Raw genomic sequence first — 26,665 nt, forward strand, 5'->3', positions numbered from 1 at the left:
CCGACAGCTCCTTGTAAATACCATTCGGTGCTGACGACCAATAGAAGAACAGCAGCAGTTATGGCGGGTAAGGGCTCCAAAAGTGGCACAACACAAACTTGCATCGAACGATACGCCTGCGACAAAAATGCCTCACCCCCGGCGGAGGGGAGATCGAACGCCACGAGGACGGCAGATGGCGCAGGGGTGAAAAAAGCGACATTGGACGATGTAATGAGGGCGCTGGCGCAGGTACATTCCACGGTGGGCTCCATCTCCACAGAGATAACTCTCATACGAGCGGACCTCCACAAAATGGCTGAAAAAGTGGGGTCGCTGGAACTGGTCACAAAGTCCCTGGTGGAAGATGTGTCAGAGCTACAAACAGCGATGGAGAAAATCACGGCAGAGAACAAAGAGCTGAAAGAAAAGCTGGACGACCAGGAAGGGCGTTCCCGAAGAAACAACATAAGAATCCTCGGAGTTCCAGAATCTGAAGGTGTCAGGGCAACTGATCTCTTTGTGGAAGACCTGATTAAATCGAAACTCCAACCTAAGGGGCTGTCGACCTTCTTCTCCGTTGAGAGGGCACACAGAGTGCCGGGAGGACGGCAAAAGCAGGGGGCATCCCCGAGACCTATCCTAGCGAGACTATTTAACCTCCGAGATAGGGATGCCATCCTAAAAGCAGCAAGAGTATCTCCTCCGGTGAGGATACAGAACTCCACTCTGGCCTTCTTCCCGGACTACACAGCAGAGGTGGCTCGTAAGCGGAAGACATTTTTAGAAATTAAAAAAGAATTGAGACAGAGAGAAATTCCATACTCCATGCTGTTTCCAGCTAGACTGCGAGTGGTGGCCGAAAACAAGACTTGGTTTTTTGATAATCCGGAAATAGCCAGAGACTGGCTGGACGGCTGAAGACCGTCTTCTCAATCCCGCCGTTCGGGCAGGAACGCGAGAGACCAACGTACGGACGGAAGGGCGGACGTCCAGACAACGGGACCCGAGGCAGCGAGTCGCTCACCAACGAGAGGTAGTGTTCACGAGGACGTGGAGGCGGAAGAATAACAGTCCGATGGACAGGGAACATTTAATAGTGCTGGAAATGCCGGGTAGGCTGCCATGGACACTGGGCTGAAGACCTCCAAGGAGAGTATGAGGGGTCGCCGACTCCGGAGTGTTCTTCTCCCCCAACGAGCAAGTAACTTTGAGTTTATATGTGGGTTGGGTTAGGCACTCTGCTAAGTTGGGATGGCGGGCAGTTCAAGGTCCATGTAGCAGGGGGGCAGGGTGGGGGGGAGCACGGGGGAAAGGGAGTATGTTACAGGTTGATTGTTTAAACTGTTTGACTCTTAAGGAATATACGAGGTACACTGCATGGCACTATGTGCTGGTTAACACATGCCGGTCACGATGGCCTCAGTCCAGGGCACGAATAGACCCACCACTACAGTCTAACATCCACAGCTATACGGTTAGTCATGGGCCGTGGTTACTGATGACGTCTCCTGTGGAGTTCATCTCCATCTCTGCAATTAAGCGATGGCACAGGCCGAACAGACTGATAATTTAGGGGGGAGTCCCCACTCCGGTCCGGTGGCCCCACTTCAATTGATGTCCTGGAATGTGAGGGGACTGGGGGACAAGATAAAGAGAGGGTTAGTCTTGCAAAGCATTAGAAGGATAAATCATGATCTGGTCCTCCTGCAGGAAACACATCTAATAGGTGACACTACTAAGGCACTAGATAGACGTGGCTACCGCATGATAGTCCACTCAGACTTCACTTCAGGGTCCCGGGGGACAGGTATTTTAATGAAGAAGTCATCCCGGTTCATACTACAGACCGTTAAAACGGATGACCATGGCCGCTTTGCAGCGGCATGTGGTCGATGGGAAGGGACGCCCCTTAACGTAGTATCTGTATATATTCCACCGGCGTTGCATGCAGCCACACTTCCGGACCTGGGTAGATTCCTGTTAGACCTCCCGGAGGGTGATCTAATAGTGGGGGGAGACTTTAACGCTGTAGCACACAATACACAGGATAGATTCCCGGTCAGAACCCAGGCGCCCGGCCCATCTCGCTTTAGTGAATTTATGGAGGCACAGGGTCTACGGGACATATGGCGACATCTCCACCCAGAAGGCCAACACTACACCTATTACTCGGCAACCCGCAATAGCCTATCCCGTATTGACTACTTCCTCACGCTGGGAGAGGGCCGCCTCGTAATTAGTGACATGTCAATTAGACCCCGGGGTATATCAGACCACTCCCCACTGACGCTCACCTTGTCATGTTCTGAAAGTACACGCAAAAGAGTATATCCAATTTACCCAGGGTATCTCAGAGTTCCACACATCCGTAAGGCCCTGAAAACAACGACCAAGTATTACTTTTCAGAAAATGCAGACTCAGTGTCACCCCCCCACGACAATATGGGAGGCCTACAAAACAGTGTTACGGGGACAGGCGATAGCAACGATAGCAGGACATAAACGCGCGCAACAGGAACTGATAGAATTGGAACTGAAGTTGGAAAGGGCTAATGCGGAGCATATGGCGGACCCGACAGAGGCGGCGCTTCATGCGCTTCATATCTGTCAACAATTACATGACGATCACCTTCGACGACGGACAGTAGAGAATATAGAGGCGACAACACACAGAATATATGATATAGGGGACAAGGCTAGTAAACTCCTGGCATGGCTAGAAAAAAAAAGGAAGGCAGCAGGGCTATACTGCAATTGAGAGACGCAGAGGGGCTGCTACATTCACACCCCTCTGAAATTATAGACATCCTAGCTGATCACTTCCAAGGGGTATATACCCCGGAAGCGGAGGTCACAGCGGAAGCGGCGATAGCAGCACTTACTAATGTACAGACTGAGACCCTGCCGCAAGAGCCCGTAGACGACCTGGAAACTGACCTGTCGTGGAAGAGATACGGACGGCGATTAACGCGCTTCATACGGGTAAGGCACTGGGCCCCAATGGGATCCCGATCGAATGGTTTCAGACTATGACAGATGTACTGTGCAAGCCCTTACTAGACATGTTTGTGGAGAGTCGGGAGAGAGGTACTTTACCTCTGGATCAACGAATGGCGACCATAGTGGCCATCCCGAAACCGGATAAATCACCCACAGAATGCACCTCGTACCGTCCGATTTCGCTTCTTAATGCCGAAGCAAAAATCTTGGCGAAATTGCTGGCCAATCGCCTGTTGCCCCACCTCTCACACCTGATTCATCCAGACCAGTCGGGCTTCATGCCACATAGGAGCATGGCTATGAACCTCAGGCGCGTGCACGGAGCTCTCGCTAGGGCACACACGCTAACAGACCCGGCGGCCATACTTTCCTTAGACGCCAGGATGGCGCTCGATATGGTGGAGTGGCACTACCTCTTCGCGGTCCTAGCCCTTATGGACTTTGGCCCCAGGTTAATCTCCTGGGTACGACTACTATACACGGAACCAGTCGCACACGTAGCTGCCAATGGCCACATTTCCCGAGACATCCCTCTGGCCAGAGGGACACGACAGGGATGCCCACTCTCACCCCTACTATTAGCGTTGGTCATAGAACCATTAGCCACAGTCCTTAGGACGACACCATTATTGAAAGGAGTACAGCGGGGAGATAATTGGGAGGATAAGGTTTCCCTGTATGCAGATGACATGCCAATCTATCTGTCTGACCCGTAGGCCGGTATCGCGAGGTTACTGGCACTATGCGATACACATGGAATAACCTCTGGGTATACGATTACCTGGTCGAAATCGGTCATTCACGTCTTATGGGGTCCTGCCCCGACCCTACCTAATGACTGTCCGTTAACGATTGCAAATACATTGTTTAAATAACTGGGCATCCACATTACTCGAGACGCGGAGGTATTCTATACACAAAACCTGCTACCACCACTTGTTCGCTTAAAGGCAGACGTAAGACACTGGAAAGCCCTCCCTCTAACGCCTTTGGGAAGAGCCGCATTGTTTAAAATGATGGCGCTACCTCGTCTCCTGTATATATTAGAAAACACCCCGGATGTGGTACCGCCTTCCTATTTTCGAAGGGTGACCGCGGCGATGACAGGCCTGCTATGGGGAGAGCGCCCAGCCAGGGTGGCAAGCGCAAAACTTAATCGAGGATGGTATGACGGGGGAATAGCTCTGCCAAACATACAATTATATTACTGGGCATCACAGCTTAAGGTGATAAATCAGTAAATCCACGCCCCGCAAAATGACCCGGCATATCTAGCAGACAGAGCACAACTAGGTACACACAGCCTCCTAGCCCCACTATATAATCAGGGTCTCACGGCGAAGCTGATTGGCCCAACCATGCACACGGTGCAGCTCTGGCATAAGGCGCAGGCACGACTCAAATGGAACGGCGTTATTACTAAACTTACACCACTATGGGACGCCAAGCGACTCGGTTGCCTGAGATTCAGTAAGGGATTTACCCAAAGGGATAATATTGGAATCACAACAGTAGGGGACCTGTGGACCAGCAACGGGATGATCCCTTTCTCACAACAGCTGCAGCAGTACGAGTTGGGGTCCAACGAAACCTACAGATACATACAAATAAGACATGCATTGATGACAGTTATCGAGCCAGGGTCGACAGTCCCCGAATCTTCACCGCTAGAAGACCGTCTACCCACTGACTTTATGCAGACAGGTGCCACATCACTCACATATCGGAAACTACTGAATAATCTTCCAGACCCCCTGCTTAAATTAAAGGAGAAATGGGAGACTGAGTTGGGTGACATGGACGAGACTGACTGGAACGCCGCATTGGCATCACCACGGGAAGCAGGCATTTCAGCGCAATTTAGATTGGTACAATTCAAAATACTGCTCAGAGTTTACTACACCAGAACCACCCTACATAAAATGCACAGAGCGGAACACCCGAACTGCCTTAGAGGTTGTGGCGAGGAGGGGACACTGCTTCACACACTTTGGGACTGCCCGATTGTCGCTGCATATTGGAGACAAATCATGCGCACCATTTCCCAAACCTTAGAGACGTCACTTGCACCGGACCCCCGGGTGTGCTTACTGAATGTTTGGGAAGGAAGTGATCTGACGCGTCGGGGCAGCAGTGGGTTACGATTGGGGTCATGGTGGCCAAGCGAGATGTAGCGCAGAAGTGGGGGGTGGCAGAGTCACCGACACTAACGCAGTGGTGCAGAGGGATGGACAGACTTATGGTGATCGAGCGAGCAGTATATAAAATGAGAGCTAACCCTCGCAAGTGGAATAAGATATGGCAAGCATGGAACAGCTATAGGGGAGATCTGTGCGAACCTCTACCTGAGGACGACATAGATAGCTCAGGGGACGAAGAAGGGATGGAGGGATGATACACCAGAGGACGGTTGAGAGGAATTGAAAAAGGGACTGGGATACGCATACATCTAAGTTCTGCCAGGGTATAGGACACAAGAGGGTTGCGGGGGGATGCGTGGGACTCGCAGCCAGCATGGGGTGCCTGAAGTACATTGCCTTTGACACTTATAAATACCTGAACTTACTGAGTCTAAAGTTTTGTTGTATAAAAATAAAAATGTAGGACTACTCATATTGTATACATATTATGTGAAAGCCTGACATAAACTATCGACAAACGCTGCCGGACAGGAAGGTTGTCGGCTGAATAGCTGTGTAACCATGAAGGAGAACTCTTTGTTTGATTAACGATGAACCACTGGGTCATACTGAACAACTATGTATTTTTTTGGCAAGTACAAATAAAGTCTTACGGGAAAAAAAAAATAAGTAAAGCAGTAAATGTCTATTACGAGGAGGAATACTGTCCGGAGGCAGCGAGTGTGGTAAAACTCTAAATATACACAATTGCAACTGTTAATTAAAATACACCCCTCGGAAGCTCGATAGTTGTCATCTGTCAAAGAGTGTCTGGAAAAAACTAATGCATACTGATAATAAAAAATAAAAATAAAAAATAACCCAATATAACCAAATTCAATGTTCTATCCAATATCAACGTCCACATTGTACCTGTAACCTTTGGCTTGTCCAGATCAGAAGTTACTCTGTAGTTCCTCCGGGAATATGTAGTGCCTGTACCTCTTGACATCTTTCTTTACCTAGATCAACAGTTGGAGAAGCTGCAGATGAAATCAGAAATGCAGATGTAAACATTAAAATTCTAAGCTACACAAAGTTTGTTTGTATAACATTAAAAACAGAAATAGTAACAAGCATTGGAAATGCAATAGGTCTCGCATTAGAAAAGTTGGAGCTATTGGTCTTGTAAATGACAAATATTTTATTTATGTGTTGGTTTTTAAAATAGCTAAATTGATAGCTTTGTCATTTACAATGCCAATATGTATAACTTTCGCGAATGTGACACCTATAGCATTTGTAATGCAACATGTTTTGTATGTACGTGACTTAGATGGCAGCTCTGGTCGTTAAGCCACATCTCTAGAGAGATGTACAAAGTACTGAGGAAGACAAGATAAACTGCACTTCAATAATGATGACGAAATTAAGTTAGTACCTCTTTGATCGTTTTACTGCAAAATTGTGAAAATTATGAGACTCTAGTTCAGAACAGTTCGAATTTAGCTGCAGGACAAGGCAACCCAAGAAGTGCCAGTTGTTGTGGTGGCGAGTGATGCTGTGGCGTTCAGTGATGCTGTGGTAGCGCATTGTGATGTTGTGGGTGGGTGTGTGTGGGGGTATGGGGGTGGGGGGTGTGGGTGTGTTGGGTGTGTGTGGGGTGTGGGTGTGTGTGGGGGTGGGGTGGGTATGTGGGGGGTGAGTGGGGTTGTGTGTGTGGGGGGGTTGTGTGTGGGGTTGTGTGTGTGTGTGGGATTGTGTGTGTGTGTGGGATTGTGTGTGTGGGGGGTTGTGTGTGTGGGGGGTTGTGTGTGTGGGGGGGGTTGTGTGTGGGGAATTGTGTGTGTGCTGGTCTGCGTTTGTTTGTTTTTTGTTGTGTGTGCTGTTGTGTGTGTGGGGGTGTGGTGTGTGTATGTGTGGGGTTTTGTGTGTGGTGTTTTGTGTGTGGTGTTTTGTGTGTGGTGTTGTGTGTGTGGTGTTTTGTGTGTTTAGTTGTGCGTGTGTGTGGTTGTGTGTGTGGGTTTGTGTTTGTCTTGAGTTGTGTGTGTGTTGTGTGTTTTGGATTGTGTGTTGTGTGTGTGTGCGCAATTAATTCGCTACTGTAGCTCGCTTTTAAAGATGGGAAAACAAACATTAGGAGCATGCGAAAAACAACAAACGTCAAATAAATTAATGTACAAAAACATTGTACAAATACTTCACAGTGGCACTTTATTTTGGCATTTCACTACAACATTTATCTATTCTATGAGAAAGAGATAGAAAGGCTGTAGATGATGTCAGTAGTAGGCAGAAGAAAGAGGAAAAACAAAAAGTTGGAAGAGGGCAGATGAAACAGGTATTGATGGTAGCGTCAGGAGGCAGAGGAGGGGGCAGTGAATTTAGGATGAAGAGGTGTAGGAAAAAGGGGAAAGGTAGGTGGAAACAAACAAGAGGGAGGCTCTGACAGAGGTAGTAGTGCCTTGTTGTTTTCCCCAGAGTTCAGCTTTGGCTCAATACTCGCTATGTTATTGAAGAGTATCTGTAAAATGTTAGCTCCTGCTGAGCCTCAAATGGACAAGGATTATCACTGCAGAGTCAGAATGTCAGAGGAAGGGGGAGCAGGTCACTGAAGGAAGTGTTTACACTGCAAGAGGGTACCTCCCCCATTACGCATGAATATAGCTTCAGGAAGAATTCTGGAGACAGAGCTATCATGACGAAGTGGTACCTACAGCATCATCATTGCAGCTGCCCACACGCACAAACTACGTTTTGAACCACAACCAAATATCTCAGCAAAAATAACCATACGACATGCAGAGAACATAAGAATGCGCTACTGTAATTTGGAGTAATTGATGAAAAAAGTTAGTGCTCGGACTTTAGTCCAAAGCAGATTGCTGCTGCTCAAGCTATGTTATCCATTTTTGTGGCAGAGAAAGTGCACATTTACACCTTCTTCGACAAAACTGACTTAAACTACAGCAACCGCAAAAAAAAGCATGCAGGACTTAAACATGATGATGATCTGTTTCACAACATACTGAACGGATGCGATCTTTCTTTAGTATTCACCGCACTGTTTACAATAGGGCACCCCTTACAAGTGTTACAGTTGAGCATCCACACAATCATTTACAAAGGAACAGTTGGCAAACAATATCAAAATTAAGGATCAAAGATAGGAAAGTGAACTAATATTAGTCTCAACACATACACAGATACGTTGCAGCCTTACACAGTACAGTATAGCAAAGGACACTCGCCACCTAATACTTTGTAGCCTTGAACATTATAGTCGAGGATACCTACCGCCTAAATGAAGTGTTCTCATTACCCAGGCAAAGCTTACCATCACACCAAGAAGCCAGGTATGAAGATTGCTGGCTAGCTATTGATGCACAAAGTTATATTGAACAGGATACCTATAGATTTAGTCAGACAAACGTAAAGAAACACCAATCAATACAAGCGAACCGCACTCAGGAAACAGTGGCAAAGGAAGTGGTTTAAGATGGAAGAAGAGTTGGGAGATGAAAGGTTGGGCAGTAAAGCAAGTTCGATGAACAGTGAACAGCGGGAGGGGGGCGAATGGGGGACGGGAGAAACAAGCTCTCGGCATTGCGTGGTGCGTGAGCAACAGGGAGGCGACGAAAGGCAGCAACACGGAGAAGTGGTAGGTTGGAGATGAAAGAAGAAATGTGAGCAATTTTCTTTATTAGCTACTGAAAACACGAGCGCCAAAAACAAAACATTTCAAGTAAATTTAAAAAAAATCGTAAATCAGTGTGAACATATGAATATCAGAGCGACGGGCGGCACGCGTTCTGGCAAGACAGATTGGCAAACTCCATACTTGGGTTAAAAACAAGCATTGCCGAAAGGATATAATTGAAAGCAAGCTCTCGGCATTGTGAGTGTGTGTGTGTGTGTGTGTGTATGTGGGGGGGGGCAGGGGAGCGGCGAAGCACAGATTAACAAGTTAAACAAGTTAAACAAGTTAAATGGCGTGAAACTGAAAGCACGGCTGGCCGGCCGTGAAAGCCTTTGATCCGGCAGGGGGTGGAGCGGCACCAAGCTGGGCAACAGATGGCTGGCGATTTGATGCTGTGCACGCGCATTTTAGGTCAATGCGCTTGCACATTGACCTAAAAGCGCACGGGCACAGCATCAAATCGCCAGTCTAGGTAAGGTCTGTTTAAGGCCCTATAGTCTCGCTCCGCTCAATGCGCATGCGCATTGAGAGGCGAGACCTAAAAATATTGCAACTGTGAACTTTACATCCTTTTAATTCCATTGCAGCAAAGGTGATGGCTACCTGACAAAACAGACCGCAACTTTAACAGTTGTTCATAAATGAGAAACAAAATAAAGCAGGTCTAAATAGGACAAATAACAAATGTAACTAGCTTTTCGTAAAGGAAGTGTCTGCAAACGTGCAAATGCAATTATTCTGCATGAAAGTAAATCATACAAAAGTTATGTGCTCCATCTTTCAAACCTATTTCCCCCGATTACTTACCCCGGTTCCGGGACCTAAGGCAAGATATCAGCATCACTGGAAAAGACCCCGTTACACCGGATGCATTTGGAACTCATGCCATTACAACGCGATCATTATAACGACCACGTTGTTACATCACAGACCATTACAACGCAAGTCATTACAATGACTTACTGTAGAGGGGTGCTGGATGTTGAAATAGTATAATTTACTATTCCAACTCCAGTCTGTGAAACAGTAGGGAAGGTGTTGGATTTAAAATCAAACACCTTCTGCCCCCTTCCGCAAGTCGCTGTAACGGCTTGCGTTGTAATGGTATGCGCTGTAACAATGCAGTCATTGAAATGACCGCGTGTAATGGCATGCGATGTGTAAACATCGTTGTAAACGAGGTTTACCGCACCACTGTAATCACTCAGTCAGGAAACCAAAACGCTCCTTAAAAGGCCAACTTGCAATTTCAACACTCTCCTAACCAAACACTGGGTGCTACTCATCCACTAATGGACTTCTCTACCACATCAGGGCTAATTAAGTTTTTTATAAAACTCAACTTTAATACAATAGTGCATTTTAAGGGAACCACCTTAGTAGTGGATAAAACTACCAGCTACTTGCAAATTTCAAGATGTGAGCAAAGTAAACAATTTCAGGTTTTACTAGTATATAAAAGTAGATTATCTAATCATTTACCAATACCAAGCTCATTATTATAAAATGTAGATGAACATTAGGAGCTGCACGCTGTTCTTGAGTATAGCAATATCCATTCAACTCATTGCTAACAATCTGCGCACTTGTAAGTGCCCCTTATGATAACATACACAATTAGATATCCTGGCTTTATTTTCCCCAAAGTCAAATGGTAACTGAGCTCCTGTGCCACAAAATCTTCAACCCGGCCTTCATAGGCCAAATTCTTGGTATGTTATGTATTCACCTTGTACGGTCACCAGTGTATATTCAAGATACAGAAACATACAGATGTTGACTGTCGCTATTTTGTGAAAGTATGATGGTATGAGCAAACTCCAAGATTTTTGGTACCTTTTTATTTGATAATTGATCTGAATCATCATTTTACTCTTATTGTAATACTAACGGATAGTTTGGTCAGTCATTGATCACAATAGGAGGACCTAAAATGGCCTCATAAAAATGCTGACACTATGTCAATGGCTAAATGAGAGCCACTTTATTTTAGTCTTTAACCATAGCGGGTGAAATGCCCTTTATTAGGTCGAGCAGACCTACTCTCAATGCGTGAGCATTGAGAGTGTCTGCTTCAGACCTTTTGTGGCCCGTATTTAGGAATGTGGACAGCTACCAGACGCGCGCTTTGACGAGGTCAGATTTCACCTCGGGAGCGAGCGTCTGGTAGCTGCGCATGCGCAAAGCCCTTGCTCACACACAGGCAGCCCCCACCCCTCTGCATGCACGCACGCACGCACACAAAGGCGCGCGCATGCACACGCAGGCATACGGCACACATACAGGCAAACATACAGGCACACTATCCCCTACCTCGCATTCTCTCTCAATCACACATAGTCACGCATGCGCACACACATTCCCTCGCGCACACACGCACGCACACCCCCCCCCCCCCCCTCCCCCCCAGGCATACACACAGGCACGCACGCACGCACTTCACATCAGCCCTGGGCCCCACTCACCGACTGCGCTCTTCCGGCGGGGCTCCTCTCGCGCTCCGCTCCTCACGGCGTCTCGTCTCCTCTTCTTCTCAGGTCCGAGGAGCCCCGCAACAGGCGCCACACTCCTTCTCCACGGCCCCCTCCTGGGGACCTGGGCGACCTCGGACCGGCAGGGCGCTCCATGCGCCGGCAGCTCGCGGACCTCGGGAGGCGGGACTTCCGGTCGGCCGCGACCGGATTGGCCGGCCGGCCAAGCGCTTCCGGGTCGCCGCGGGACTTGTTTGTAAAGGGTATTCTCAGTACCACTGCAATTTCGTTCACACTGTGCTGACTGTTCGAGGTGTGTTTTGTATACCCGAGCGCTGGTTTAATAATGTAAAACATGTTTCAAGATGATCTGTTTGAGCCGAAATAGAGACAGAAAGTGGACTTCCGCCTCAGACTACATAAGAATAAAGCAGCCATCTTGCAAAGGATATTCTTCAAACATGTAACAATTGAAAAAAAAAAAGAAGACTTTGGACTAAAATCGAACAGAAAAAACTGTCCAATGGTATTGAAAATAAGTCTCATTCTTGCCTTTCATGCAAGATTATAAAACATTAATAAATACGTTATCTATAAGTTTGTATAATATTCTTGGGGGGGGGGGGCGGGGAATAACGATGCACCGGTATTTAGTCTAAGCCTTCATAGGTCTGATAAAATGAGCGTTTCATTTCGATTTAGCCTTCGCGTTCACAAGAGCACCGTTATACATAGAGATGTGACGTTGCATTTTTCAGGAAGTAATCTCTAACGCAGCACTTGAAAATGTACCCTTATGTCCCATGGATGCAAAAGAAAACCATAATAGATGCTTTCCTGTCACGTGACTATGACGAGCAGCTTCTGCGAGCCGTCTGACGCACGTGCAGATGCGCCTGCGCCGCATGTTGCTTCCTGTCCATCCAGCAACATGGCAGGGATGGAGAGCTGGGTTTGCAGCCTGGTGGAGGAGTTTGTGGTTGGGCAACAGGACAGCAAAGCTGCAGAGGTGGCAGCAGGGGCATCGAGCCGATGAAATGGCATTCAGTTGATTAACGCATGCCTTACTTTCAGGCAAGAGCAGACTGCACGTTTCCCAACCACAGAGTGTCGATTCATTTCTATGGGGTGCATTTCATGTATGGGCATAAAAGTATATGCTTTGTTTTCACGACCGATGCACGTCAACTGCTATATCCCCTTAACCTATAGGCACGATTTATCATTTTAGATAAGGTATGCTCTACAGCGGTTGCAGTTAAGTTGCATGTTGAGTACAACTTGTTCATAACCTATATAAGGGTTGGGCGCTGAGTAAACTATGTTTTTAGCTGATTGCTTGTTGAGTTGAGTGCTTGTCAATAGGGCCCCTACATACCATTCGCCCTCTTAAGTGTCCAAGGAGCGTTCTCATAAAGCCTGGACGATCCATTTCAATTCTAATTCATATGAATAATGTTTTGGTGGCAGTGAGAGTTTGTTAGCAGGGAGACCTTATTTAGGCCCGTAGAGTGTTTTGGCTTATTTGATGCTTAAAAATGATCCCACAAAGGTTACTTGATATGATGTCTGAGAGTCTTCATGGCAGTATGTCTCAATGGCAGCTTATTGTGGCGGAACTTTGGTTGGTGTATGTCTATGGAAGCTTTAAGTGTTAACATTGACTGTAAAGTGCATTGTGCCATGCCAAATAACTGTGGATTCTGCTTGCTGTATTCTCCATGCCTACGTTAGATTGGGATGGATGTTGAGTTTACTTTCCTCGAGGCAAATTTGGTGGCCCCTAGAATGGGTGTTGCCCCATTCAACAACAACTGGTTGAAATATGTTCTCTCAATGTTTCAAGCTTTATTACAAATGTCACAAAAAGATGTTAATATTTCACTTCTGTTCTTGGATTTTCGTCACAATAAAATACACTGAACATAATCTTCACAAAAGTTATTTACAAAAGTTTAAGCTATTGCCATTATAAATTACAATCACTTTTATTTAAGTATTAATTATTTAAAAAAATTAAAAGCCATTGTAATTTGTAATATCAATACATCTAAGTCACGTGAATACAAAACATGTTGCATTACAAATGCTATAGGTGTCACATTTGCGAAAGTTCTAACTATTGGCATTGTAAATGACAAAGCTATTAATTTAGCTATTTTCAAAACAAACACATCAATAAAAAAATTGTCATTTACAAGACCAATAGCTCAAACTTTCCTAATGCGAGACCTATTGCATTGCAAATGCTTGTTGTGTAAGCTACTGGTACTGCTTCTGGGGCAAAAAGGTATCATAATACCAAACACTTATTAATGATTTTTTTTCAATATTTTTCTGTGTTTGAGAAGCCTACACATTATTTTTGTAACTACCTGCGCTGAAAAAACAGGCAAGACAAACCGGACTGGATAAGATCCAATTATAAACAAGGAGGAGGGAGATATGTATTGTCAAAGACAACCAAACGAACAGATCAGACACCAATATTGAAAGGACAGAGTGTGATAACAGATAAAGATATGAAGGGATTGTAGGGTCTGCTTTCCTATGGTCACCCCACTTTTTGCTTTTTGCTTTACTGGTTTTTAGGTCTCGCGACCTATCGATGTGCGCAAGCGCATCGAGCGGAGCGAGAATTCATGTGGTGAAAACATCTTCAAACCAAAGGGCTTTCAGCCCCGCGGTTTTCATGAAGTTCACGTGAACATGCACGCGCATCGCATGCAAGCCCAGCCCAGCCTCTCGCATTCCCAGGCTCTCCCGCCCCCATCCGGCATCAGGCTTCCCCTCCCCTAGCAGCACTCCTCCCACACCAGCACCTCCCCCCTCCCACACCAGCCTGCCTCCGCTCCACGCGCATCGCATGCAAGCCCAGCCCAGCCTCTCGCATTCCCAGGCTCTCCCCGCCCCCATCCGGCATCAGGCTTCCCCTCCCCTAGCAGCACTCCTCCCACACCAGCACCTCCCCCCTCCCACACCAGCCTGCCTCCGCTCGCTCGCATTCCCGCCCCCCCCCCCCACCATTTGCCAGCATACACTCTCCAAGTGCTTCGCACACGGCCATCTGTTCCCCAGCTCCAGCACCTCCCCTCTCTCTCCTGGCACACAGCCTTACTTGAAGGGGCTTCGGTTACTCCCCTGCTTCGTACCATCCCCTCTGTCTCCAAATGCACCTCTTTCACCGACTCCTTTCTCTCCTCCTCTCTCCACCCGCCCCCCTCCCCCCATCCCCCCATCCCACCCCTTCAAACCACCTCACCCTCCTCTAATTCCATTACCCGACTGGCCTCTGTCACCGCTCCCCCTCCCCCTTGTTTTTAGACCTAGCACTTTGTTCACCTTTATTTTCTGTCACCCCTTCCACCTCATGTTCCTTTTCAGCGCTTTCGTGTTCTGTCCAATCCTTCCAGATGAAAAGCGTCAAACGGCTGTGTATATGTCTTACTGCCAATTTAAATGTACTTGCACAACATGGGTTGTGTAATAGGCGGAAGCAGACGCGCGCCATTGTCTACTAGTATAATAGAAGTGATTCATGACATCAGATTGCTTAGCCCAGGGCAGATTCAGCTATGGCTTTATTTTGTAATTTCTCATCCGCATCTAAATGCAATCATTTACAAAACATCGGAACACAGACAATGAGGAACTATTCCTCCCACAGCCCGTGTGCTTAGTATTTGCTTCAGCGTCAAACGTTCAAAACAATAACATTATTATGTATTTGCTCTATTCGTAGCTGCAGGACTTAGCTTGGATCATGTTTTATTAATTAAATGTTTTTTGCGCACTCATCTTACTCTCCCCCTGGGAATGAACTGCAGAGAGTCGGGAAACTGCACAACTCGTCCACGCAAGGGTTTGCTCAGTCATTTCACTTAGGTGTGACATTCCCATAGTTTCAGTGCGCTTAACGTGACATTTAGAGAGGCGCAGCGTCGCTAGCTCTGCAAAGCACCTCTTATTATACATTGTATCTAAAATCATCCAGTTTCTATAAGTCCTGCACAAATCATAGCAGCGTTGCACTGCCATCAGCTGTAGGAGTGTTATGCAGGTCTCTCCATATAAACGTACAATCAAGCACATCTACATGCAAGAAACCTGCAGTTACATGAATTTTCGGACCTTCTCCATGGAGGGGCCACAGCCTGCGCTTTCATTTCAGTTTACCAAACCTTGCTTAAACTTCTGCCAAAGTCCCAGCCTTTCGTCATCATGCCCAGTCTTATTTTAGCACACATGACTTGCCTTCTAGAGTGTCAACTTCACCCTCTGACATGTCAGTTTCAAAGCCCTAATGTTCAGTGAGTGATCCGAATACAAACCCAAGGTTGGCTCAAGTGACACGCATGGCCACTGATTATTTTTATTTTACAGAACTCCCTCAACTGGTGATGAGCTGCTTCCGACATCTATTATTCAACATCCACTGCGCCCATCATGCATCCATTCGCCCAAGCATTCACCCACCCATTCACACTTGCATCCATCCCTGTGTGCTGCTACCACTACCCACCCATTCACACTCCCATCCGTCCATGTGTGCTGCCACCCCTGTCCACCCATTCACACTTGCATCTGTCCAAGTGTGCTGCCACCCCTACCCACTTATTCACACTTGCATCCATACATGTGTGCTGCCACCCCTACCCACCCATTCACACTTGCATCCGTCCACGTGTGCTGCCACCCATTCACACTTGCATCCGTCCATGTGTCTGTCAGCCCTACCCACCCATTCACACTTGCATCCGTCCATGCATGCTGCCACCCCTACCCACCCATTCACACTTGCATCCGTCCATGTGTCTGTCAGCCCTACCCACCCATTCACACTTGCATCCGTCCATGCATGCTGCCACCCCTACCCACCCATTCACACTTGCCAATAGGTCTCGCATGAAGGAAAGTTGGAGCTATTACAATTGCAAATAACAATGCCTTTTATTTTTGTTTTCATTTTAAAAACATAAAGGGCTTTGTCATTTACAAAACCAATAGCTCCAACTTTCCTACTGCGAGACCTATTGGCAACGCCAGTGCTTGTTGACTTAATGTGGCTGTGTACCTGCTAGTCAGACCCAAAGCCCAGCTGTTCTCTCTCTAAATTCATGCCATGTACTTTAGGTACATTACCAATTGAGAATTGGGTCACCTTATGAGCCCCTGTATAGTGTACCATAGGTACCCAGGGCATAGGTGCATTCAAGGCCTACCAGGGGCTGCAGCATGTATTATGCCACCTCCTGTCTGGCCACTCACATTGACACAACTGGTTGATCACTCAGCTGGGGCAAGGTTGTGTAATCACCCCTTGCTTAGGTGTAGTATTCCTATACCTATCCTTATATATAGACACATATATACCTATAAGTCACTCCTATGGCAGGACTTAACAATCCTGGAGGCAGAGTGCTTGGTTTTATGTGAGATGCGGCTCTAGCATGAGCTGAGCCTGTCTGCAGCTTTCGGAACCATGTCCTCATAGCTGTTCTATGATATAGCCATATGTACGAAGGGACCCCCTCAAAAGAGTACGTTGTGGCCCAGGAACAGAGGGGAACAAGCAACAATTCTAATGTGAAAAATGTTCCTGCGGTGGCCTGCTAATTCACTTACGCAACTCAGTTTATAAATATCTAACCAGGTGACAAAAAATAGAAAAAAATACTGAAATTATTCAAAACGTATAAAATTTATTTTTCTCTTTTTATCTTTTAGTTTATATGAGTTCTGTTATCAATCAGAAATCACAAGACAAACATTTTTCAATTCATATCAGAAATTTCAGGACAAGTACAGTTAACTCCTAAATATCTACAACAAAAGATTATGTACAACATACAAAATTATTTAATAATAACCCTTGGTAACACCCATATCTCTCAACACACTCACGTGCTAACAATCGTACCACACTCAAACTCCAGACTAGGATGGTGAAAGGAACTGAATTGATATTTTAGCAAGATGACAACGCTAAAAAAGGTTGGGCCAAGATGTAACTTTAGGCTCCCGTCGCAGGTCGTCTACGCGCGTTTCGGCAGCTTAAACCGCCTTCATCAGGACCATTTTCATCATGACTGTGCAGATACCAAGGGATCAGTCATATTACACAGCAATAGAATCACCAAAAAGAACGTCTTCAATGCATTTCAGGGGGCAAGACGTCCTATGCCGCCAGTAAGTAGCTTTATTTTAAAGTTTAAGAAACTTATTTAGCTTTTTGTAAAGATTTGCAGCTTATTCATAGAGGGTTGTGGTTAGGTGGAGGCTTAGGGCTTCGACGATCAGCTGGCATGTTTTACACCATAATTTCAATGTGCGTGGGAGGTCCTTTATATCTGTTGAGATTATTCCAGTCAGTCCCCTTATAAAAACCGCAGTTTGGGGCCGTATATCCACACCGCACGAAGCCTCCTCCGCCGGAGATATATATAGCCATACCATATACTCTTAAGTGCATTATAATCCTTGCGGTTGAATGCTAACTCTGGTTTGGCTTTATCAAAACATGTCGTGTAAGGTGTCATACGCTTTGAAATACTACCCCCTCGCCAGTTCTGGTGACGGGGGTAGCATTTCACCCTTCTAGAGGGAGAAGACATGTTCCTAGTAATCCCGGTTAAAGTTAACCAGAGCCTCAGCATCACAAAATGGATGCTGCTGCCACAGACACAAGTCTGACCTCCTGCTGCTGGGAGGCCTTCCAGCGAGGGAGGCTTGAACAATAGGTTTCCTGTCTTGGGAGGTGCTAGCACCACCCCAGACAGGCCATAGTGTATTGGGGCAGGGAAGGCTGAATGAAACGAGACACTGCCTGGGGCACACAAGGTGTCCCATGCATAGTCCGGTTGAAACCAGTTGCTGGGGCACTCCAGCCCCAGCTCTGGCGCGAAACTGGACAAAGGGAAAGGGGTGCAATCACCCCCTTCCCTGGTCCCACCCATAGGAGGGACCTAGCAGGTAATCAGCCCCTAAGAATGGTATATAGGTAGGAGCTGAGTCAAGAGACTTTAGATTTATCCTGAACTGAAACTTGAAACGAAACTCTGGACCTTCCACATTCTACTTGAAGATAGAAGACTGAAGAATCTCCCTTGTGGTCAAGGAGTGACCACCCTGTGTAAGCAGGCACCATCAAGCGATCAAAGGCTTGCTTTGTCGACGCTCCCGCCGGAGCACAAGCACAGAGCCTGACAAGACCCAGACTTCCTTCAGCCTGATCCACAGCCACAGCAAAGCGGAGACCCGTGGAGGCGACGAGAGACATGGGCCCGGCCATCTTGGATAGCCTGCGAATTGCTTCCTGTGCAACTTCTGAGGCACCCTCAAAGTTGTGCATTGGGGATTGAGAAGCCCCCGCCCGAGCATCATCTGCACCGAAGATCAGCCCTCCACACTCCACGAGTGCCGCGTGGGGCCCTTCTGCATTATCCTGCTCGACGCGTCTGTCCGGTCACTTGCCCGTTGGCTAGTGGCCTCTGTGGCGACGAACCTTTGAATCTACACTGCTGGCCTGGTTGCTCCAGGCTGACCCCTGCTTCCCTGAAAAGGAGAAGCCCATCAGACCTTGCTGGTCTCATCAAGTAGCCATCTTCGATCCCTGCGTGGGTTGCTTTTGCCAAGGCTTGTTGGCTTCAATCCGGAAGCAGACACCGCCGACAGCGAGAGCCTTCGTGGGACAGTCTGTATCCAGCTCCTGGTCGTCGTCGACACCTCCTGGTCCACGTGGCTGCAGAGACAAGCTTCACGACATCACTTGATTGCTTCGCGACATCGCCTGGTTCCTTCCTGGTCATTGGCTAGTGACCCAGACTCTGTCCCCTCTGCTTTCAGGTACTCTTCATCCTCGATCCGCCCTTGGATCCACCCGGACACTTCTCTCCTGGTAGCCTGCAGCATCTTTCTCCAAGGCTCCATCGGATTCAGCGACTCAACCAGACACACTTTGACACCTATGCACCCGCTTCCTATGGGTGAGGTAACAAGAGTACTCCGGTGCTCCTGTGGGTATTGACTATCCTAGTATTCTAGTTTTCAGTAGCTTTCTCCTAGTCCATCCGGAAGTGCCCTAAAAGAACTAGTTTCCAATTCTTTCGTTCCCATTATAACTCTATGGTAACTCGCGTGTGTGTGTTAAGACACTGCACACGCCTCCCGTGGGTCTCCTACTTCCTATACTTTGGTAGTACAGCGTAGCCCCAGCGATTCTCTAGGCCCTAGGCCTATCCTTTGTCGGTGACGTGGTTCTTATACCACTAATTTAGTATATGGTTTTACATGGCCCTAGGGCCCTACTGTATATTGTGCAACTTATTTTATGATAATTGAGTATCTTGTTATGTGCTTGTGCCTCTGACCTTATAAAGAGTTCAGAGGGGTTGTGTTAGAAATAAATACATATATATTTTATATATAACCTGTGTGTGTGGTGTTCTTTCATTTGGTATTCAAGGGGGTTACATATGGTAAAACAGCTTGCTTCACATGCTCTCTAAAGTTTTAGCCTAAGACTGCTTTGTCCATGCTACCACTAGGATAGCTGGTCTATTAGGTTGACTTTACAACCAACCCATAAGGGTTGCTTGGACTGGTGGAAGGTGCTCACTAGAATAGTGAACATCATATACCAGGCCAACTTCTCACAGGGATGTCATATCATAAAGGCATAAATTGAGAAAGCTTTCCAAGGTACAAAAATAGAATGCAACTCCCCCCTCACTTCCAGTGAGATAGATGTATAATTTTAAGAAAAGAGATGTCTGATTGTATAAAATGCTATAGGTCTGAAGAAAAGAAAACAAAATCAAGGCTTATAATTCCTCATAGCAGATGTGCGGGACAAAGACATGACGAGATTAATTTGACTGAATAAGATACATCTAAAAAAATTGATAACATTGATGGCTAATGCACTTTAAAGAGCGCTGGAAATGTGCTTAAACCTGATGAAAGCAAAAGAAATAGTATTAGCCCAAACTTTGTGAATAAAGTTGATTAGAATGTTGAAAGTGGTTGGACACCATAAGACAGTAAAAGAATGAACTTACAAAATTTATAAACTGAAAATAATGTAATTGTAATGTTGCACACTAGTATATTAGTGTGTGAATGAACTAAGAGACTTGAATTAGTTTTAAGTCTTTGTTTTGAAAAAATCATGATACCATAGGTTTGCGAGTCGTTAAGCCTCATTTAAAGTGACATTGACGCTCCGTTAAAAAGATATTCAACGGAAGGCAGAAAGAAACAGAGGGGTAGAGAGCAAAGACAAACTGGATCTTCTGAATCTCGGGAATCTGGTAGGGGTGTTTATAATTGAAGGGACTGCGAGAAAAAAAAAAAAGCACAACGGTATCAGAATTCTGATATCTGCTCTCCACATTCTTTTCAGGACGCTGACTGTAAACGAGCAGAGAGAGGACACAGTATAGTGGAAAAGGTGAAAGTAGACGAGAGGCTAACGTCAGTGTGAAGAGGGAAGAGAAAGGATTGGACTCTAAGACTGTCAACAACAAGCAGGTAGCATGTCTTTCTAAGAAAAATGCTGATCAAACTACGGATTTTCCTGCAAAATAGAACCCTGGTAAGAGCGGTCCTACACAGTGCAGCAGAAGTCACAATAGTGCATAAGACGCTTCAGACGTTTCTGGTGGCAAGTACAATTGATGAGTTCATATGCGTTGATACCTCTGGATAAACATTTAAGCCCTTCGGTGCTGATGACGACTCCCGGTGGTCATCAGTTACGGTGGGCGTGTGCTGATGACTGCCGGGAGCCGTCATGACCACGCCCGCGATCGGAATGTGCCGTACAGGCGCAGAATTCCAGCCACAGCCAGGGGGTTAAATCTTCCTGAAAGGGCTTTTGATTTCGAAATACAAATTGAACAGGGATACCACGCACTGTTAAAGCTCTGTTCTGGGCACATGTATCTGAAGATTAATACATCATACTAGTTGAGAAGACTGGCCTTCGGTCTTTATTAAGGATGTGCCCTGGGAGCAGTAATTAATAAGAGTAGCTTTTTCTCCTATAGTACCTGAAGATATCAGGGAAATTTACACCAGTGACTGGGCTGCAAGACAGGATCCAGCCTTATACAAAAACCAAGCAGGGTAAAATAAACATTCAGTTTCACGTCATTCCCTTACACAGTGAACTTCAAGCATAAGCTCAGTACCCTTCAAAACCATAAGAAAAGTGTGGTATTAAAACAATATTAGATGATTTGCAATATTAGGTCATAATAGTGCCTTACCTTTCATCAATGAACATGACCCTCCTCCTGATGTCTCCAAACCTGATAGAACCTATTGGATTGTTTTAGACTATGGGACTTTAAATGCACATACATGAACATATGCAATGCAAACTATGCATTGCACAGGCTGAATGATGAATCTGGTGCGGAAAAAATGCAAAACAACCCAAGACATTTCTAATGGGGTTTTCAGTCAAAACATAGCACCTGAAAAGGAGTATCGAACTGCCTTTATTTTCGACAGGGTGCAGTTCTCATTACGACGCTTGCCTATGGGCTTTAAGAACAGTCCTGGCTTATTATAAGTGCACTATATGGAGATTTTACAACCAGATCCTAAGGTACTGTCATACATTAACGATATCTAGATTAATGATAATGATTTAAATGTACACTTAACGAGGATGAACAAAGATGTAACACTACTAACATCACAGTTACAGGATTACCTGAAAAAACAAAAATAAGAACGAAGATTGCCTACCCTACGGTGACCTTCCTCGGACATGAGTTATTCAATGAGGACAAGGGTTTAGCTTCCGATTTCCTTCAGAAGTGTGCTATCTTGCAGCCTCCTGACACACTGAAGTTGAAATCCCTACTAGGATTTCTTAACTTTGGACGAACTTTCTCGCCACAGTATGTTGTTGAGTGGCCAAGCCCTTGTATGACTTGATTTCTCCCATGTTTTCAGCAAAACAGTGGACTAGCAGGCACAGAGATCTTGCATTCTCTGCAAGCAGACATGCTAGAGAAAAAATATTTAAAACTCGAGACAGAAAGACCAACCTAGTTCTTAAAGTCATAGCAGGTCACTCCGGTTATTACTTTGTGATCTACAATAAGGGATAGGCTGATCCGATTGCATACAAGTCTTACATATATCCTCCAGCTTTAGCCCATTTTTCATAGAAAATATTATTGTAGCTGTGCAAACAGCTATTTTGAAGGAGCACGCCTTGGCACAGGGAAAACTCACGATTGAAGTTTCTGCCATACCAGCACTAGAGACAGCCCCCAAGGTACGCATTCCTAATGCTTGCACCCTACACCTGAGGTGGCCGCGGTGGGCCTCTTCTTTAAGTGCAGTGGATGTAAAGTTTCGTTATGATCCCACTCTTCGTGCACAGGCTTTTCTCCAATACGAACATGTTCCCCCCACTCCAAAAGCCTTAACCATGAAGTATTACTAGAGCATATTCTATAGGGATGGCTCTGCTCAACCAGTAGAAGGAACAAAATAAAAGTACTCAGCAGCCTGCATGGCAGTGCAAGGTGTAGTGAAATATGGTACATTCCGTTCTCAGTGCACTCACACTAAGACCTTATGCGACAGCAGTGTGGAAGACGCAGAACTTCATACCCTGCTACATGTATTACAAAAGGCTAATCCATCAGTTCTCATACTTATAGTGACAGATTCGTCCTTTTGTGTGTAATAGTACAATGTTGCCTTGCAGCACTGGTGCTTGAATGGATTTAAGGATTCCACAGGAAAATCTTTTAAGCATAAACAATTCTGGGGAAGGCTAGTGGTCTTTCAAGATAAGCTCCATTGGTCATGTGACACACACTTTAGGACTTCAGTGTGATGTTTTTCATGCTAAAGGAAAACTGCGTAGCTGACAACTGCTAAAGCTTCAGATCATATTGTCATAGTAGCAGACTTAATCAGATCTCAGATGAAGATCGACACACAGATATTTTAACAGCCATAACTACCACCAAACAAAGCAGAAAGTCTCCTGCAAGTTTTGCTCCTAACTATTCCTACACCCTTAATTCCGACCACACTCCTGTATCACTCTATCAGGAATGGGAGACAGGTTGTTTCATAATGTACTCAGAAAAAAAGTTGCAGAGAAAATTAAGCAAAGAGATCAAGAAAACCTGAAAACGATTTGTGAAGTTATCAACAATGAGGTGCACATGCTCTCTAAGCGAATGTATTCATTCAATCAGATCCTATTGTCAGCCTTAGTTAGACATCCTCAAAAGTAAACTTAAGTCTGTTATAAGGTGGTCATGCCCAGTTAAGAGCTATTTTACAACTAAATTGCGCTCTACAAATACTCAGATCAGGTTTCAGTTAAAGGCAGTTGGTTAAAGGCCAACAGCAGTTACAAAACAATACAGATTCTCCTTACTTTTTCTACATATATGTAAATAATATACCCAATTCAGATTCAGTATTTGTAATTCTTCCTCTTTGCCCTTTCCCAAACTCTTATCACTAAACCACAAGCTAAATAAAATAAATTACTTTGGCAGCAATCCAAACTTTAAGGATTTTACCATTTAATAAAACCTTAAAATACAGCACACTATTGCTAGAGATTGACCTGGACAGATAAAGTTGGAAATTATCTACTCAACAGTAGGTTATGTTGATGCACCCGCCGGATAACTCACAACCAAGGACACCAGGCATGTATACAACATATTGAGAATATTAAAACAACTAAGAATTGGATTGTTCCTTTACTAAGTAAGTACTAAACTCAACTAAATGAATGCTATGATGTTAACAGACAGAAAGAGCAGTAATATCACTAATATACTGCATGAGTGAATATCAAAACATAGTAGACAATTAGCGTGCTTCTATCCTTGAGGTCCTACCGCCCAAGAACTCCCTCTGTAGCTTAAAGATAACCACAATGACAAGGGGCGCACTCAAAGAGTTACCCTAAAGTTCATAATAACAACTGCTCAAATAGTACGTTGAGAGACCTAATATATATATACATTCTCTCTCCATTCAGTCCATAGATTCACAGGAGCGGAGGGATGTTATATCCAAGTTTTTTCTTTAAAAATGAATTCCCAGCCCAGCCAACACGTTTCTTCCCAACCAGCAGGACTTCATCTGGGTTGTGAATAGACATACAAATACATCCATTACATATAAAACATTCAACAGGACAAAATCATTATTCAATATTGCTCATCCCAAAAACTATACACTCATGGCTCAGTTGTAAAAATAAACAAATGGAGCGAAATACATTAGGAATCTAAAAACAACAAGCTTATCATTGTTATAATGCCATTACATAAAGAAACATATGTAATACATTCCTTATCTATACATAAATCAAAAAATCAAAAATATGTATATCAAAAATAAATACATATATACATATATATATATATATATATATTACCTACTGGCTATCGCCAGTAGGTATATATAGTTAGAATTTTTTCCCTATGGGACTTTTGAAAATTCTATGTCTAATAACTTTGGCGTTTGTGGACGGAATCGGCTGAAATTTTCAGGAAAATGGCACATTTTGTTTCTGAGCAGCCCCTGAAAATTTGGTGGGGTTTCGTCAAGGGGGGGCTGAGAAAAAAGGGGGGTCCCAAAACGCGTTTTTTGCATTGAGTTTTCCATAGGGCGGTTGGACTCACTTTTAGCTCGAACGGCTGAATGGATTTGCACGAAACTTGGCAAAATTGTAGGGACTGTTAGCCCGATGTGCCTTTGCTAGGTCTCAATATATGTGCTCCAGTAGTTTTTGAGAAATTAACGTTCAAACCAAGATATATATCTGTAACAGCGCTCTGGGCAGCGATCCGGTCCGCTTACTTTTCGCTTATCGGAACTTTGCGCGCAGAAAGCTGATTGGCTCTCCGGTGTCTGTCAACATTCTAAACAGTCCGGAGCGGACGCCATCTTGTCTCTCGGTAGGATCGAGAGAGAAGAAGAGGTGGAAAACGAAGGGGGAATTTAATGAAAGGGGGCAAGGTATCCCCCTCTTGACCCCCTAGGAATGTTGTTGGGGTTATTAAAGGGTCCCGTGGGGAAAATAAAAAAAAAATGATTTTTCACGGTAGAAGCGCGGCCGCGAACTGGTAGCGAAACGGGAATTCGCCATTTTGTGCTTCGTAAATTAAATTACTAGTTATAAGTGGGTGCGGGAGACGTATCCTAATCCCCTATGTTTCCTGAGGGTGGGTGAGGAGGCTGATATATGTTGATACATCTCTTCCAGCGGCTGTGCGTGAGCTTTTTTTTTTTTTTGCTGCGTGACAGTCCGGAGCGGCCGCCATCTTGTCTCTCGGTAGGATCGAGAGAGAAGAAAAGGTGAAAAACTAAGGGGGAATTTAATGAAAGGGGGCAAGGTATCCCCCTCTTGACCCCCTAGGAATGTTGTTGGGGTTATTAAAGGGTCCCGTGGGGAAAATAAAAAAAAAATGATTTTTCACGGTAGAAGCGCTTCACGGGCCGCGAACTGGGCCGCAAACTGGTAGCGAAACGGGAATTCGCCATTTTGTGCTTCGTTAATTAAAGTACTAGGTATAAGAGGGTGCGGGAGACATATCCTAATCCCCTATGTTTCCTGAGGGTGGCTGAGGAGGCTGATATATGTTGATATATCTCTTCCAGCGGCTGCGCCATCTTGCCTTTTTTCGAATGCCACAATTTTGTCGTGCACGGCAGCCATTTTAGATGCCAGGCTGGTCCCAGGCTATCACCTACCCCTGCGGATGTAGTTTATGGCCCCAGCTGTAGAGAATTCAGACATGCCAATCCTCCTGATTCAGGCGTGTGAGTACTGATTTCAGTGCTAGTCTCCCGCCTCCCGATTTCTGCAAGCAAAAACCCGGGGGCATATTACGAACAACTAGCGATAATTTTTGTCTATAACTTGTTTAGAGACAAAAATTATCGCCGCACATCGGCGATTTTTATCGCAGATAAACCTTGCTATTATCGCAGATATTCATGTATTATCGACCTAATGCTCTTAGCCATGTTATCCACCTCCCATTGGATAACATGGCTAAGAACTGCTCAGGGCAGGTGTTAGATTTTGGAGATATTCGCGCTTAGCGCGAATATCTCCAAAAGTTGGTAATAGAAGGTAGCGATGTTAGGGACTGTTTCCAGTCGCTAACATCTTGGCACGCCACTTTGCATGTCATTAGTGATAAGTATCACTGACATGCAAAGCCGGGCCCAAGATGGTCGCTATCTCCTTTTAGGTGTCACTAACTGGTGTTAGCGACAGCTTGATAATAGGGAAATAATTTTATCTCCGCTTTCATGGTTTTTAAAGCCAAAAAAGCGGGGATAAACCCCCTTGATAATATGCCCCACGATTCCTTGGG

General features: G+C 45.4%; 1 protein-coding gene across 1 annotated transcript in view; it reads right to left on the bottom strand.

Moving 5' to 3' along the window:
• RNF123 (ring finger protein 123) overlaps positions 1-26,665 on the bottom strand; it is a 2,099,603-nt gene that overhangs the window by 1,966,111 nt on the left and 106,827 nt on the right. The window contains exon 2 of the mRNA XM_086938772.1: positions 6,036-6,145. Coding sequence (XP_086794898.1) covers positions 6,036-6,114 — 79 coding nt within the window. The 5' untranslated portion in view covers positions 6,115-6,145. The remainder of the gene's footprint in view (positions 1-6,035; positions 6,146-26,665) is intronic.

This window comes from Lissotriton vulgaris, chromosome 9 (assembly GCF_964263255.1).
Source record: "Lissotriton vulgaris chromosome 9, aLisVul1.2, whole genome shotgun sequence".
Classification (NCBI taxonomy): Eukaryota; Metazoa; Chordata; class Amphibia; order Caudata; family Salamandridae; genus Lissotriton; species Lissotriton vulgaris.